Source organism: Bombus impatiens, unplaced genomic scaffold (assembly GCF_000188095.3).
Source record: "Bombus impatiens unplaced genomic scaffold, BIMP_2.2 scf_0136, whole genome shotgun sequence".
Lineage (NCBI taxonomy): Eukaryota > Metazoa > Arthropoda > Insecta > Hymenoptera > Apidae > Bombus > Bombus impatiens.
This window is the reverse complement of record NT_176555.1, coordinates 2,925,917-2,941,973: the sequence shown is the minus strand read 5'-3', so window position 1 is coordinate 2,941,973 and position 16,057 is coordinate 2,925,917. Positions and strand designations below refer to the sequence as shown.

The following is a 16,057-nucleotide window of genomic DNA, read 5'->3' as shown; positions in this document are numbered from 1 at the left end:
TATCCTCCACCGCCTCCAAATCCTCCGCCACCATGGTGAGCATCGAAGCCACCACCGCCACCGCCGCCTCCATATCCTCCGCCACCGTGATGTTCGATGATCGTTGCTCCACCACCACCGTATCCACCTCCTCCTCCAAATCCTCCGCCACCGTGATGTTCATCGAATCCACCACCACCGCCTCCATAGCCTCCACCACCATGGCCACCACCTGAACTGGATATTATAATGTCTCCGTGACCACCTGCAATGATATTTTTATTCATTCATTTGGAAGTAATCTAATCTAAAAAAAGATGGTATTTTTTCTTTGTTTTAACGATACTTTGTCTGGTAGGAATTTTATTCGTTGTAAGCATACTGTAATTGTAATCAATTATAAATTTCCCTGTAATTAACTACAAATTGTTCTACGATAAAAAAATAAGAAAAAGGACCTTAATACGAGTATTTTCTAAAAGGGAATGCTATTTGTAGAAGGTTGATGCATGAAATTTTGAAGCCAAAGTAAAGGAAAGGACTAAAATGGGATTTCTAAGAAGATCACGGTCAACGTCCAACCTTGCAAAAGAGAATCACGAAGTACGAAGACACGGTTACGGTAATGAAGTATGCGGATGGGTTTGTAATGTTGCACGTGTGTGTGAGTGAACGTAAGACGAATTCTCGGCTTCGAAACGAGCCGGAAGTGAAAAGCCACGAAACGAGTTCTACGGCTACGAAGGAGCGCGAGGGGAAACAGGGGACGCATTCTCTGCAAATCAACCAGATATCGCTATTGGTTAAAGAGAACGTGAGAAGATGCTCTACTCTACCATTATCTCTTACGACTCGAGAAACGCAACAAGAGCTTCTGCGTGCGTTTTCGATGATAGTAATTTTCATCAAATTGATGAAAATTCTTTGCTTATATCCTTGCTATGCTTGCTTCGATAAAAATGACAGTAATCATTTTGACACATTTCCAATTTGAAGTTTTACCTCCGAATCCTCTGCCACCTCCGTGGCCACCTCCACCGTGACCACCACCTCCAATGCTAATGTGTCCACCTCCAAAGCCACCTCCTCCGTGGCCTCCGAAACCACCTCCAAATCCACCGCCAAATCCTCCGTGACCACCACCGCCTCCGTGGCCTCCACCTCCTCCAGGCGAAGTGACTATTATAGTCTGATCGCCACCTCCACCTCCTCCTCCATGATCATGTCCACCGTGATCTTCGTATTTAATAACCTTCTTCTCGTCATGCTGTATTATCTCCGGTACGTGGATTCTGATATGTACGCTGAAAAGTTAATGGTTGAACATGGATATTAAGATTATTATCTTTCTTATGGTAATAAGATTTTAATGGTGCCCGCGGCCACGTGTAATTGCTAATGTGTACTTACTGCTCTTTGCCAAATGTGGCAAGCGCGACGGTCAATATCGCCGCAAAGATCAAGCACCTCATCTGCAAATAGAACAACTTCATTAGTACATTTTTTCCTCCTTTCTTTTTTTCTGTAGAATTATGGAGGGTTGAAAATGGGTGGCCAATATGTGAAATTGACATTTTACCCCTGAAAAAGGCAAAGCCATATAATAACTTCTATTCGAATTATATAACAAATTCTATGAGATAATTTATGTAAACCAATGAGGGCCGTGGGAACTCAAAATTTTCTGTACCTTTTCCCTATTTACAGCTGATAATCCGGGTTTCTTACAATGAACTCTTTGGTCGTTTTAAAATTATTCCAAAATTAACCTTCTGTAGAATTACGAATTGCCATCGGCAATTTCACGAATCTATCGTTCTAGTATCGTAAAAGTGACCTCTATCATATCATCTCTTCGATTCATTAATAGAAGAAAATAAATCATTCTCCAGTTACCTATTGATTATCTTGCTATATTCATAAGTATATCATCACGAATACGATATTAAAACACGACTCGATTATTCAGCCAGTAACCCATCTATAATACTCTACTATCCTAACATCACGAAGACACTCCACCACTCAATCATCGATCTAACCATCCCCCAGATCCAAACTTATCACAAATGTAACTCCGATAACTTGAAACTCCCTAGTCGCGTATCACAGTCGCGTATCGAATCTCGCCATCACAGATCCGTCACCCAAAATCCAACAGATTATCTCATCAGCACGAATATCCTTGCTTCTTACACTGATCCTGAGCTGCATGGTGCACCAGGTCCCTTCCTGTCCCTTTCTCGATCAGCTCGATTCTGTGGCTAGGAACACACTGTCATATATATCCAGCAAGGATCCTGGCTATATATATAGCGAGGCCGAATGAAGTACCGGAAGAGCGAGGCAGGTGGGGAGACGATGAAGATCGGTTTGCCCAACCAGCGGAGGAGACTCGAATCGAAGGTGGCCGTGTTCGAGCTCTCGTGCACACCGGCCACGCTTCGAGCCTACACGTTCCAAAAGCAATCGATGTGTATTGTACGTATTCGTGTGTGTGTGTGTGTGTGTGTGTGCGCGCGTGCGTGTGCGTGTGTGAATACATGGAGAAACGGCCGTGACCCAGAGACATCAGAGAAATTCGCGCTTCGGGCGGTTTTCGGCATTGCTGCCCTCTGGGGTAACCAGGAAATCGCCGATGGCCGAACTTCTGGGACCTTCTTCGGAGAGGAGATGTAGAAACGGACTTTTCTGGTCGACTTTTCGAGGCAGTGACTAAAATTCTGAGTCGAGACTGTTATGATGAATTAGTTAGAATTGAGTTTTGCAGGATTGAGGGTACATTTACTAATTTTTTTTTCTATTGTCCGTTTGAGTCTGCATCGGTATCGAATTGAATTGAAATGTGAGAATTAAGAGAATGAATTTATGGTAAATTATATAGAATTACAAATTTGATGAACTAGGTAAAATTAAATTCTTGGAGGTTGGAAATTATATTCGATTTCTATCGCCTTCGGATTGCATTGTGTTTCATTGAGAAACTTCAATGGAAGTTTATTCTAATTTGATAAAGAAGGACTCGTTTCTGTGTTAATTAATAATTCATGAACAGTGAGAGGATTCCAGCTTTGGAGAAATTACAGTGGTTTTTTATAGTGCGAATTGATTAAAATATTTCGAATGTTAGGTAATTTGAATTGCTGAGCAATCGGATCAGGTGGAAGATTTAATCGCCATTTATTACAGTCGAATGAAATTTTATGAATGTCGATACATGTGTAAAACGGTTGGTTGTGTGTTTAATGTGATTATCAAGCGTTATGTATGGCCGAAGGAAATTCTAGAAATTAATGCCTAATATATCGGAGAAAGGTTTGTTTTATTCATCAGAGTGAAGATTAATCTTAAATTGATGTGTTGATATTTTAGATAATAAAAATATGATAAACATCAATGGCTCTGTAGCTTCAATATGTTGAAATCAGGAAAAATGGAATTGTTAATATTGAAACGAATGAACGAGAAATATGAAAGTAATTGTTATCAAGTAACACTGATATACTTTCAAAGAATCGCAGAGGATTCAACGTCCGTATTTAACCTACTTCTTCGATATCGACCGTACAATGAGTGAAAGAACGTAAAAAATCCACGTGTATTCTAATTGAATGTGAGAAGGCATTTCGATGGCTATAGTCGAGTTCCCACGAGCCGTAACAAGCGCTGTAAATCTCTTAATCCACTCTTGCATTGTGCCTTTTATTTTCTAGGAGCGAAGCCAATTCCACGACTAGAAAATCAATTCACTGCTTTTTATTCTTTCCTTCAGGAATACCTGAATCTTTTTCTCCTTCTTGTATAATAGAACTATCGGATCGGTGTACACATAAATTATTTCTACTTTTCTCGGTGATTCGCAAATTCACAATTTATTTATTTAATTCCAACGTTACTTTCGTAATATTTTCTTTGATATAACTTGTGAAAAAAATTATTCATGTGTTTAAAAAGAGTAAGTCTTGCCAACACTCGATACGCCAGTATTACGACAAATTCCTCTTTAATATACAATAAAATTTCAAAATATCTATTCATCCAACAAATTCCTTAAAACACCCCTTAAGAAGTGGAAACTATACGGTGGTGGGCAAAAGAAAGTTCGATGATATCATAACTTATCAGGCAAGTATCAAGTTTCACCTTGCTTTTTTGTCCGTAACTCTAATAAATAAATTTATTTTTATCATTATTATATATTACGAAGATGAGAAATTACGAACAAAAAAGTAGAAACGTATAAGTGTTCATTAATGTTTCTAAGGTTGAGAGGAGAATTGCAACTGGTCGCAGCTTTTCCATCCGCTTGTCTCCTGGATCTCTCTCACATCCTCTTTCACGTGCAATATCGGAACAGGTATTCCGATGTTTCACGGGAGATATCATCTACGCTCGGTGCACACACGGTCTGGCAAAAAGTAGCGTTTTCCATTTCACTTTACGTTCGCCACGATGCGAACGTTATCGAGGCGACGATGCTCGACGTCGTCTTCGCGCATCAATTTACTTTCCTCGAAGGTCGTTGCATAAATCGGCGGCCAGAACTTTTTCGATATCTAGTCAGGCTTTCCCTGAGTTCCATTACAAAATAGAGCGGAGAGAACGCGACACATTCAAGGATACGCATTATACACTGAACTATTTGTATTGTACGAATCATGTGAGGTTCATTACTATGATTACTCACCTTTCTTTCAATCTTGAATCGCTATATCGGAATACGAAATTTAGTGATCTTAATTTCGAAGCGATTTGAAATTTTTCAGAGTCTTAAAATTCAATGTCTGCTCATATATGTAAATCTAAGAAAAAATGAGAGTAATTATTTTCTCCTCGTCTTGCTGAATTTGGTTCTGAAAAGGTTACAGTTCATTCTGCTCGAAATCGACGATTAAAAATTGAAATTTAAACATTAATATCGGAATTTTGACATTAATATCGCGTTTATTCTCGACCTATCTGTTAATCATGGACGCTAAATTGGTCAGTGGTAAATTTATTTGCTCTTTAATGGGAGAAATAAATGTAAAAATTTTGCAAAACAGAAGAAAGCCACTGGCTTCGTGTTGCAACAAAAATAACGAATTATAAGAATATTTCGTTTCCTTGTGAGATTTGCAAATGAATATTCGATTTGATTGTTCGATGAATTATTTTAATTTTACAAGGAGAAAGTAGTAAGGTCAATGTTAATATGATATATATCCAAGAATGGTGCACTTCTTTTAACGTTTTTATTACGGTTCAAAAAGCGATTTCGTGTTATAAAATGCATAATACGGAGTTCGAAGAATCATGCTGATTTGTTAATAAAAAAAAAAGGAATGGAACGTTGCATAATGTTAAGTATAAAACAATTACTTCGAGTAATAGCTCTATTTCAAAGTTCACAAAGACATCCGGCAGGTAAATAGTTTAAATACTCCAGAAACCAGTTTGGTTTCGTTAAAAATCACTCCATCACCGACTATCACTTTCGTGCTCTCTAGAAGTGCTCTTACTTGATGCTGCAACCTACAAAACCTCTCTAATCGAACTGACCGATTACTTTATGTAACATGAGCACGTGATCGGAAATCGCTTTGCTGCAATAACGGTACATCTAAAGAATCTGCATTCTTGAGATATTTGTAAAAATGAATTTTAGGTTCTGTTAGATTAGCGACGAATTTTAAGCGACTAATTAACACAAAACGCTTGCGCGAGCTACAAGAGAAATTAAACGCGCGAAAGCAACGGCAAACGGCTCGTCAGCATTAAAAGAAAGTTATTTATAAAGTTGCATCGCGTAACAAAATCAATATCGCAAATAGAGATGTTGTCAGTGCTAAATGATTGAACGACTCGTGATTTTCTAGCTTGAATTTTTTATCTCCGAAGAATTGAACGCTTAAAACAAAATGAAATTAAATCGCGAAGAAAGTACTTTTCTTTTAGTTGCGTCATTCATCCAACTAATCGACGGAATCATTTCTCAGGCGAAATAAAGTTAACTTTAAAAAAAGAGAATAGTTTTAAGAAAACTATCGCTGTGAAAGTAGAATGATCTTGTACCTTCATCGACTGTCGATCAAAAAAAAAAAAAGAAAAAAAAGAATAAAAGAAAAGGGAAAAAAGGAAGGGATCACAGACTTCGATAAATGTAGAAGCAACCCTGTTCGGTAGAATCGCAGCAATAGAAACACGCTTAGAGTGTCGTCCGGCGATTAAAGATAAAGGCGAATCAAATTGGTTAAACCGTTTCAACTCAAAGGCAATCACGTCGTAACTAAAAACGCATGCGACCACTGACAAACGGTCGATGATCGGTGAAACCGAATAGGAATCTCGACATTGACATTCTCGATGGGGTTGATCGACTCGTAGAGCAGCGGCAAAGTGAGCGGAGAGAACGGTAGCGTTCGAATAAATTTCGAATGGCATCCCGCTTTTAATAGTAAACCGACCTAACACTGTTTACTCTTGTGCGAAAGAAAGTGATCTTTAATCGATACCGCACCTATTCGATAGTTCAAGGACTGCTCGAGCTAGGATTTCACCGCGGAATTTCGCTTCGATTCAAGTTTTACTGTTGCAAATTACAAGTTGGTCTTTATATAGGTAGACGACATAGAAGGTGAGTGTCCCCTTTTATTCGCATCCTTTTACATAAAAGCGATTTTGACCTTGTACGACCTTGTACGATCTTAACTCTGAGCTTGATAATGATGGTAATTAACATTACGTAATTGACAGACATTTTTTACAGGAAATTACTGTGCACGCCTCGGGTAAGCGTAATGACGATCATTGGAATTTCTTTATTAAGTCATTCGTTTTCTTTAACGTCAGGTATACTAAATTACTCTTATTATTCTCTATAAGATCGTTTACAATTACAATCAATTACCACAGTGCAAAGAGAGAGATAGGCAAACCGTCTTGCGATCAAAGCCAAACACGGAAACAATAGATTGTAAAACAGCTTTCGCTTTCAGAAATGTTTCTTCGTCCAGCTAATTCCCATCAACTTCTCTACAATGACAGAGTAAAAGTGGTATAGGAATCTTTAAAGACTCGCGAGTTCGTAGCATCAGAAGCACCAGGTAGCATCATATCAAGGGAACATACTGAACAGAACGTTTGTTCAAACATATATGCGTACTCTTTTAAACTCTCCTATATATACATACATATACAGGGTGATTGGTAACTGGTGGTACAAGCGGAAAGGGGGTGATTCTACGCGAAAAAAGAAGTGGAAAATATAGAAAAAATTTCTTTTTTTAATTTTTTTTTTTAATTTTTCCATCGAAACAACGATCTACAGTGAGATCCGTTATAACGAGACTCGACAAAGTGCACGCGTACCGAGCGAAAATTCAAAGTCGATTTTCTCGAAAACGAAGCCTCAAACGAGAAATTTTTATTCTATATTTTCGATTTCTTTTTTCGCGTAGAATCACCCCCTTTCCGCTTGTACCAACCACCCTGTATATTACAAATGAAGTAACTTAAACTCTTCTATTATGTAGCTATATTACACTACCCATTGCTTTTACTATTTCTTTTCTATTTTTACAGTTATCTATTCTGCTTATCTTATATTATACATCTACGTTTCTCTATCTCTATTCTATAATTCCTTCTTAATTGTCCATTAATCTTCATTAACTGCCTTATAATCAAGTACTCATACGAATCCCCAGAAATCAGAAACCAGGAAGTCTTCTCACAATTAAAGTTCAGTACGATCCAGAAGATCGCTGAAGATCATCGCGCAACCTTGCTATCGTTGCACGATGATTACGCGCGTGATGGCTCCGTTCCTGGATAATTAACGAGCTGATTTATACGCGCTGGTCGTTTTAATGACCGGCTGTTGCCAGGGAACGAAATAGAAAGTGGCGAGATATACACGAAAAGAGCCAGCGGAAAAGGGAACACCAGGGAGCGAAGATGGACGAGGACGCGACGCAGGGACAAGAGGAGAGATCGAATATTCGCACGAGACTCTGCACTCGAGGTAACTTCAGTATACCCTTTCACTTCATCCATTTTCGTGTTCCGGTCTTCAGAGAGATTCTCCTGACGGAAGAATTGGAAATTCTACCCTGTGTCGTTTGTACGTTGCCACTTTCCAAATCGCTCTAGGATTTTTCTTTGTCGGTGTTACTGCAAGAAGAATGATCGAACAGATTTTCACGGAAGCATCGATTAATAACAAAACTACCAGAATAGTAAAAATAACTTTTTTCGTTCGAGTTTCATGGATTTACAATATTTCCTGGGGAAATTTGAACGATCTTTTTTTTTAAATATAAAATTACATACGTATCAAATTTCACGTGATTTTCATTTAGATTTGGTCTGGTACGAGGTCCGTACTTTAGCCGCCAGCAATTCTTCCGGGTAAAACTACGTGGTTGCGGATCGACGAAGAAAGTTAAGAATGGAGAAATTTTGGGGTCGATGGGTTTATTGGACTAGAATTCGACTGTGTTTCTGTACTCTGCTATATGTATTTTCCACGACGCAGGCAGAAGATTGCTCTGTATGCGAAAATAAGTGAGAAAATAAAAATAAAGATATTTCACTCAAGTTACTCTTGAGTCATCTGTGTATATTACGAAACATTAGCAGAAGAGGACAAGTACTCGGTAATTAAAATGTTCAACTTTATTGCTAATAAAAGTTTATCGAATTTCAAGGAAACATCTGAGCATCCCTTTAGAAAACTTTCTTCTTTCACTTTACATAATCGCTGGCATTTTACTAGACGAACACCGTCAAAAACTTTCAACGACGTTAATTCAATTCGTTGGATTAATCATCGATCAGTTAGGCGAATGAATGCACATTCGTTGCAGCGCCTGAATGAGTCAGCTTGCTGATATTCCTTGATCATTTCCATTTCAAATAGAAACTGCACGTGTTCCGGTAAATTTACCGGAAAGAAAAATTTCGCTTTCCCACGAAATGCAAAGTGGCCGTGATGATGACGCGAAAAATGAACGTAGAACAACGTTTACTACAGTGAAATAATTACACGCAGTTTGTTTCCGCTTTTCCAGTAGCGTTTAGAGAAGAAAATGGCCCTTGTCGCTTCGTTCAACCTGTACTCTCTTGTCTTCCTGTTTTCTTTCAGACAACTGTACTTGATGAACAACTATTTATTTGTTCTTGTCAAGCTCTTAAGTAGCTATGTCGCAGTAGAATTTATGTTGACGTGCTCTATTCTAAAGTAACAAAGCTTAGAACTAATATGACTTTCCCGATACTTTCTTGGTGGATATGCTATTACAACGTTCTAAGAAAATTTTAAGAAATTTTAAGAAAATCGTAATAATTTAACGAATAGTTTAAGGTGAATAATCTGAATGATTTTCGCGAATTAAATAAAGTATCCATCGGCTTCCGATCTTTTGAGAAATGAAAATAAATTCGTGAAATTTATTAATAAATTTAGGACATGATTAAGATCGATCAAAAATCTTTGAAATATTTCTGAAAAGTTTTGCATTTTATTGATTCATGCCCCGGTCAAACTCTGCTCATGGTTCATGGACTTTGATACTTGATCGAAAGCTTCTAAGGCTATGGTTCTTTAATATTTCTGATCAAAATTTTTATCAAATCATCAAATTTAACTTAGGACTCAAAAGATCGTCCTCAATTTTTCTTTGTAACAGAGCAAGCAGGACAAAGAAATTACATCTGGAAACATTTCAAAAGATTGTAATTCAATTTAAGATACCACGAACAACACGATCAATCGATGAAAAGATCGCTTCGCAGTTCTTTATCTTTCTTCAAAGTCTAAATTCAAACGAAAAATATAATTCTTTCTCACGAGGAAGGACACCGAAATAAAGAAAATTTTCGAGAATTTGTGAAAACCTTGATCCCATTTGCAATACTACCGTGCAATGCAATATCCGTGGAAAACTGAAATCGTGAAAGAATCATGAATAAAGTGGAAGGCCAGCTCGTTGACCTTTCAGCTTACACGCAAACTCGTCCGGAATAATAAAGTGTCTTCCCAGAAATCGAGAGGATCGAGCGACAGGCAAGGTGGAGGCGGTGAGTTGAAAAGATCAAGAGGATCTCGCATCCTCGCGCGATAGAGCGACTTTCTCGACTTTCGAACGTTCAGCCGGTCATCGGACCTCGGAGTGAAAGTAAACGAGGAAGATGTGGTCCTCGCGACCGTGGCATTCGATCGTTGTTTTATTCGTGTTCGAGACTGCCAGCCGATCGTTTCATCCGTCTTGATCACTGAACCGTGACGCTACATCGAGCCTGTTTCACGGTTGCCTATAGTTGTTTCGATAGTTTTCATAGAATTTTAAAACAGTATTTGAACTTGATAAAGTAACCCTGCTACGTTCTTCTCATCTTCAATTCGGCACTTTTACGTTGTTCTATGTTCTTTCTTATAATTAAAAAATTTATAATTAATATTAAGTTTGAAGAACGTATGGAAGCGCGAAATTTTACGTCAGAGATCTTTTTTAAAATATTAAAAATCTGCTGAAACGAAGTTGAGAGTGAGATTGAGACATGAAAATTTCAAGGTCGTAATAGAATTACGTAAGAGAGATATTTGACGATTCACACAGTTTGAAACTTTATCGAATGACGTTTGCCTGTGTGGAGACTTGTATGATCATGTAGCAATGAAATCGACAAGTTCACAAAAAGTGGAGTCGGTCAGTTTTGCTTCTGGCAATCTCAATTACAGCAGTAAAGGAAAGTAGACTATGTATTTCACTTTTACTGGAATTTTACGATCACTTTTTCAGTGATCTCCTTCCGTTTTTGGGAAAAGAAAGAACATCCGATTTTATTCGTACATGTACAAGGTGTGTATGTATGCCATAGTTGAAGAATTGTTGTTCACAAGTTATTGTTGTTCGTGAATCGATTTAATGGTGTCAAATGTTGAGCATCTGAACGCTAAAAGAGATGCTGATAAAATTATAATAATTCTAAGCTACGCAATAATATTAATTCTAACGTTAAGAACATAAAAATAAGGATCTTTGTCATTCCTCGCCTTCCGATATGTACAATTCAAACGATACGTCATTCAAGTATATGTCTGCTACAAAAGATACAGAATGTAACTTGTAATTTTCGAGCAACTTTCCAGATGAAGCGAATAAAAGAAAGATTTACTTTCACCGATGTCCGAGGAACATATTAGAAGCCATACGAGAATTACGCTACGATACAAGTTGCGAACTTTCTTGCATTTCATTTACCTGTGCTATTATATTCGAAATCATTAATAAATTTAGACATTCACATTTATAACAAGTAAATTATTAAATTTCTTTAAACATCCACACATCGAAGTATAAAGATACACATTGACAATTACAACTCTCGAGACGTTCTCTGGTCAGTGAACCTAATCTCCTCGGTATCCGATGCAGTTCAAATACCACGACGATCTTATAAAATTCCTGCAAAACTGAAATCAAGAGAATCATTTCGCAGAATTTCAACATTTCTCCGTATCCTCCGCACTCGTAACCTAATTGCACATGGGTCCGTGCATTCGTCCTCCATGCATGTCATTGTATTATACTTAGTGGAAACGATGAAGCGAGATGCTCAAGTTCATCCTCTACGCACATTGTTCTCGCATTCTTCCTCCATTGTGATTTAGACAGTAACAAATTATGTATCCCTGGAATCTGCCTTCCAAGTTCTAAATTATTCAAAATTCTTTGAATATATAATACAAAGAAAGAAATAATTGAACCAACATCGTACGATCCTAAACGTGATATCAAATTCCTTATCCCTTCCCATACATCTTGGATTGGAATCAAATTATTAATTTTTATCAAAACATACAAACTTTAATACGAACCCGATCTCGTCATCTCGCTGTATCTCTTCCACCAACGATACCCGTAAAAGTATCTAAATTAACGAAACAACTCTAATCTATCTAACCATGAACCGTCTGCGTGGGCGCCGGAAGCACCACGTTCATCGGAACAGGGAACGTATGATAAGGCGAACTCTGAATAGGCATATTCCTAAAATCAACCGGCGGTTCCATAGTGTCCTCCTTAACGTCGTAACCTTGCTTCGGCTGAGCAAAATTCGCTGACCAGCCACTGAAACCAGGAGTTGTAGAGCCAGCCGTCGAGTAACTCCCGCTAACCTGTTGGTTTTGATAACTGTTTCCCAAAGTTGTAGCCGCGTTAGATAAAAACTGTGGCCAGGATTTGGTCATCTCTTGGAGCTTTTGTTGATATTCGCCTAAAGCTATTGTGTCTCTCAACACGATTCCCTCTTTGCTGCCACCGATAGTGGCCGATGGAATACCAGCTGGTAACAGGACGCCACCTTGCGGCTGAGAAACGATGTTCTTGTAGAGATCGGTAGCCTTCTGCTGGAGCAGGAGTATCTGATCCTTGTTCGTGGCGGCGCCGAGGTCGATCGGATTGTTCGTAACGAGATCCTTGTCGATGGATCTCGAAGAGTAGAGTCTCTTGCGGTCACTTTGCCTCCCGTTGTAGTTCAAGGCTGTCTCTGCATCCGGAAAGAAGGTCTCTTGCTGCGGAGACTCGTACGACGAAGGTGAATACTGGGCGTCGGGTGAGGAGAACGGTGGCGACGAATATTCCGATTCCGACGTGTACTTGTGCTCTTGGGAGCTTGGATTCCTGCGGTGAGTGTAATGGTTAAAGAATGCCAGTGAAATAGCGACGGTGTTAGGAACGTCGAAGGCAGTTAAACGCCGTTCTGCTTTCGAATGATTTGTGGTAAGTAGTTAGAGTACGTGTGACCAGTGAAAGTGCGTGAGAGAATGCGTAATTGTTTAACGATGTTCGATCAATTCCAGTCGTGTAATTGTAGAGGCAATGATTGTTTAGAAAAAAACACAAGAAAGTCATCTATTTTTATCTTTATCGAAATTCTATTGAATTTTCGTTTAGAAACTTAGAAAACAACGGTGACAGGTGCTTATCAAAGCAGCTACAAATAGCCTTGATAAATCGTTGTGAAATATTTAATTCGGATTTACACGAAACAAGATGACAAACGCGCTAACGCTGTTTTCAAAAATAGCAAAGTTGTTCCCAGAAGAACTGGCCACAGCTTTCGTAATCTGAATACTTTATAGATACAGAAAATAAAATACTGTCTCTTATGAATATTATAGAATCTTCTAAAATGCAATTTTTATATTGGAATTTCATTCGTGAATACATATTGCTCTTAATTCTGCAAATTGTAATAGAGTAAATGAAACGGTTGGCCTGATATTGTGAATGCTGTTCTACTGGCCGCAGTAGAATGTACCGCCAGTAGTCAGGCACGATCGGGCGGTACCATCTATTTTACTGAGAATTCAAACTTGAAACTGATTTATCCTGTGTTTTCATATCTAAATCAGTAAGTCAGTAAGTCAAGATTAATTCATAATTTTAATGTAATCCAATTAGTTGCAACACTACTCTTCAGTTAATTTATTACTGGAGAATGCAAATTTATCAGAAATACAAATTGGCTATGTATATTTGACACATATTTCTCTTTATTCGTCCCGCCTTTTGTGAAAGAATTCTAGAAACTAGGGCGCTTCTTTTCTGGCAACGCCTTTTTCTCTGCGCTTGAACCATGACGTTAAATGATACGAACAAGCAAATATGGATTCGCAACATGGACCACGAATACTCTTCTGCAAATACTCGGTAACACGTTTTTACGATTTTTATAATTCTATTACTTCCAACGTGTTTCAGTTTTACTATTATTATTAACTTTATCTTCTTCTTTCCCATATCACGCACTTATATTTCTCGATAAACGAATCCCCATCATTGAAACGAAGAAATGAATAAATAAATGAATGAATACATGAATAGGTAAATAAGCATATGAAAGAAGGGTGCGAAATGAAATCCTGTCCTATCCTTAAATACAGCATTCTCACCTTTCACGATTAAACGAGACGCTACCCTTAATCTGATCGTAAGGTATGTAACCCTTTCCGTACGAAACTGCATGACTGATGCCCTTGCCATAAGGAATGTTCACGTGGTTCACATGTTCGTAGCCTTGATCGAAGTCATCTCCTCCATGAGGAAACGATGAACTTCCGTACACAGATTTCTTCGAGTGATAGTGTACGGGAGGACCATGATACTTGTGATAATGAACTTCGCTGGCGTACGATTTTCTGAAACGCGGTAAAGGAGATTGCCACGGTGGTGGTCCCATGCGCCTGGTTTGCTGTGGAATCATCAGCAACACCCTGTTGCTGTGAAACGAAAGATATTTAATAAAATATGTAAAAATCCGTGCTCTAATAATTATGTTCTGTGGGAAGGTTTGTAAGTTGTGTCGTGCTATAAAGAGTTCGAGCTCGACACGGTCTGGTAACGAGAGTTATACTTTAGTCACGAGAATACTTACACGGAGTGGACGAGTAGAGGCTCGCTGATCGTCAGCACGAGAATGCAGAAAGCCTGTAGTAAACATAGATCGAAGATTAATGAATTGAACGAGTTGAATTACGTACAATGACTGGCACCAGTCAAACTGTGATTTTATTAAAAATAAAGATTTGTTGCGTATACATACAATGATAGTAAGGTTTTACAAAAATTATATTCAATTACAGGGTAGAATTTAAGAGTAGAAATAGGATTGTTCGAACAGAAATTTTTAGCAAGACGCGTTTAAGAAAAATTAATCGCTGTTCTGTGGATGAACAACAACTAATGTGCTCGATCATGCGATCTACGACGCAAAGATAGCGGAGCGTGCAATAAGAACTAAAAGTTTCCATGTAAAAGTACGGAGGCGTGTGTTGATTGATGTTTTAACCTACATCGGAGCCAATCTAAAATCAATCTCTTCTATAGTACTGAACATTCTATTTATACTACTTAGCCACAATCTAAAATTACTTCATTCCACATAAATCATGAAAACTGGAGAAGTACAAAGTCTCAAAATTCAAATATTTAAGCCCGATGAATATAGCGATTCGCAATTGAAAATACAGTAATCAGGTAATTCTTGATTCAGGTAATTCTTAAAAACAAAACAAAATATTTAGCCCATTTTTTACCGAGGAATTAAAAAGATTTATAATACTGAAATATGTATAAAAACAAACACCAAAAAAGCAGTGCAAATATACTGGTGAAATGCAGAGACCTCATTCCTATTGAAACTTCAGACTAGAAAGACTCAAATTGTAACTATCTAACACAATCTAACAAAACAAAAGCAACCTTCGCAAACCACCCCTTACCATTCTAAATATTACTTCAACCTCTCCTCAAACCTTATTCCCTCACCATAACTCTACGATCTAATGCCAAATTGATTCCGTTAATTAAATCACCAATAATCAAGATCCACTTACCGAATACTTCATGTTGCAAGTTTCCCGAGAAAACCTGCCGAATCAAACAAAAACCTCAAACTCGTGGTCGTATCGATAATAAATCCGAACGCGAGGGTACAACGACGTGTAAAGTGTCCGCGTAGTTATCTTGCAACTAATCGAAATACAAACGATGTGCTCCGTATGCTCCAACCGGTGCGGACAAATTGCGGGAGGTCCGTCCAGGACTGTTCTCTTTTATACAAGATAAAAAGAGCATAATCGCCGGCGGACTCACGACCGCCTCCCACCGACTGGCTCTAGCCCTGGAAAGAGATCGCGCGTCCAGCTGTGGAATCTCCGCGAGGATGAAAACGGATTGGGTAGCCGAGACTTGGCGTGCCGATACGAAACGGACAGTCGAGCACGCCGACGAGGGGGTATTTTTCTTTCGGGGGAAATCGACACTTTCTTCTCTCCTAGGCGTTCACCCGGCGCACCGCGGCCTAAGACGCGAGTAAAACGCGACTCCACGAGTGTTAAGTCATGCGACCGCGCCCCATCGATACCGACGTGCTTTCCAAAACGCGACCAACAAGAACGAGATGTCGTTCCACATTTTCGAGAATAACACGCACTTGCGGAGCGAATGTGAGAATACGTCTGTTGATTCAGGGTCGTGGCGAGGGAAACGTAGGTGTAGGATCGTGGGAAACTTGGATCAGGTTAGCT

The 16,057-nt window shown here is 38.7% G+C and overlaps 1 protein-coding gene across 1 annotated transcript; it reads right to left on the bottom strand.

The window, feature by feature from the left end:
• Positions 1 to 10,949: 10,949 nt before the first annotated feature.
• Positions 10,950 to 14,242, bottom strand: LOC105680340. The gene is made up of 2 exons (XM_033319160.1): positions 13,922 to 14,242; positions 10,950 to 12,647 (listed from the first exon to the last, which is right to left on the bottom strand). Exons 1-2 carry the CDS (start codon positions 14,230 to 14,232, stop codon positions 11,924 to 11,926), a joined length of 1,035 nt encoding a protein of 344 aa, XP_033175051.1. The 5' UTR covers positions 14,233 to 14,242; the 3' UTR covers positions 10,950 to 11,923.
• Positions 14,243 to 16,057: the final 1,815 nt, after the last annotated feature.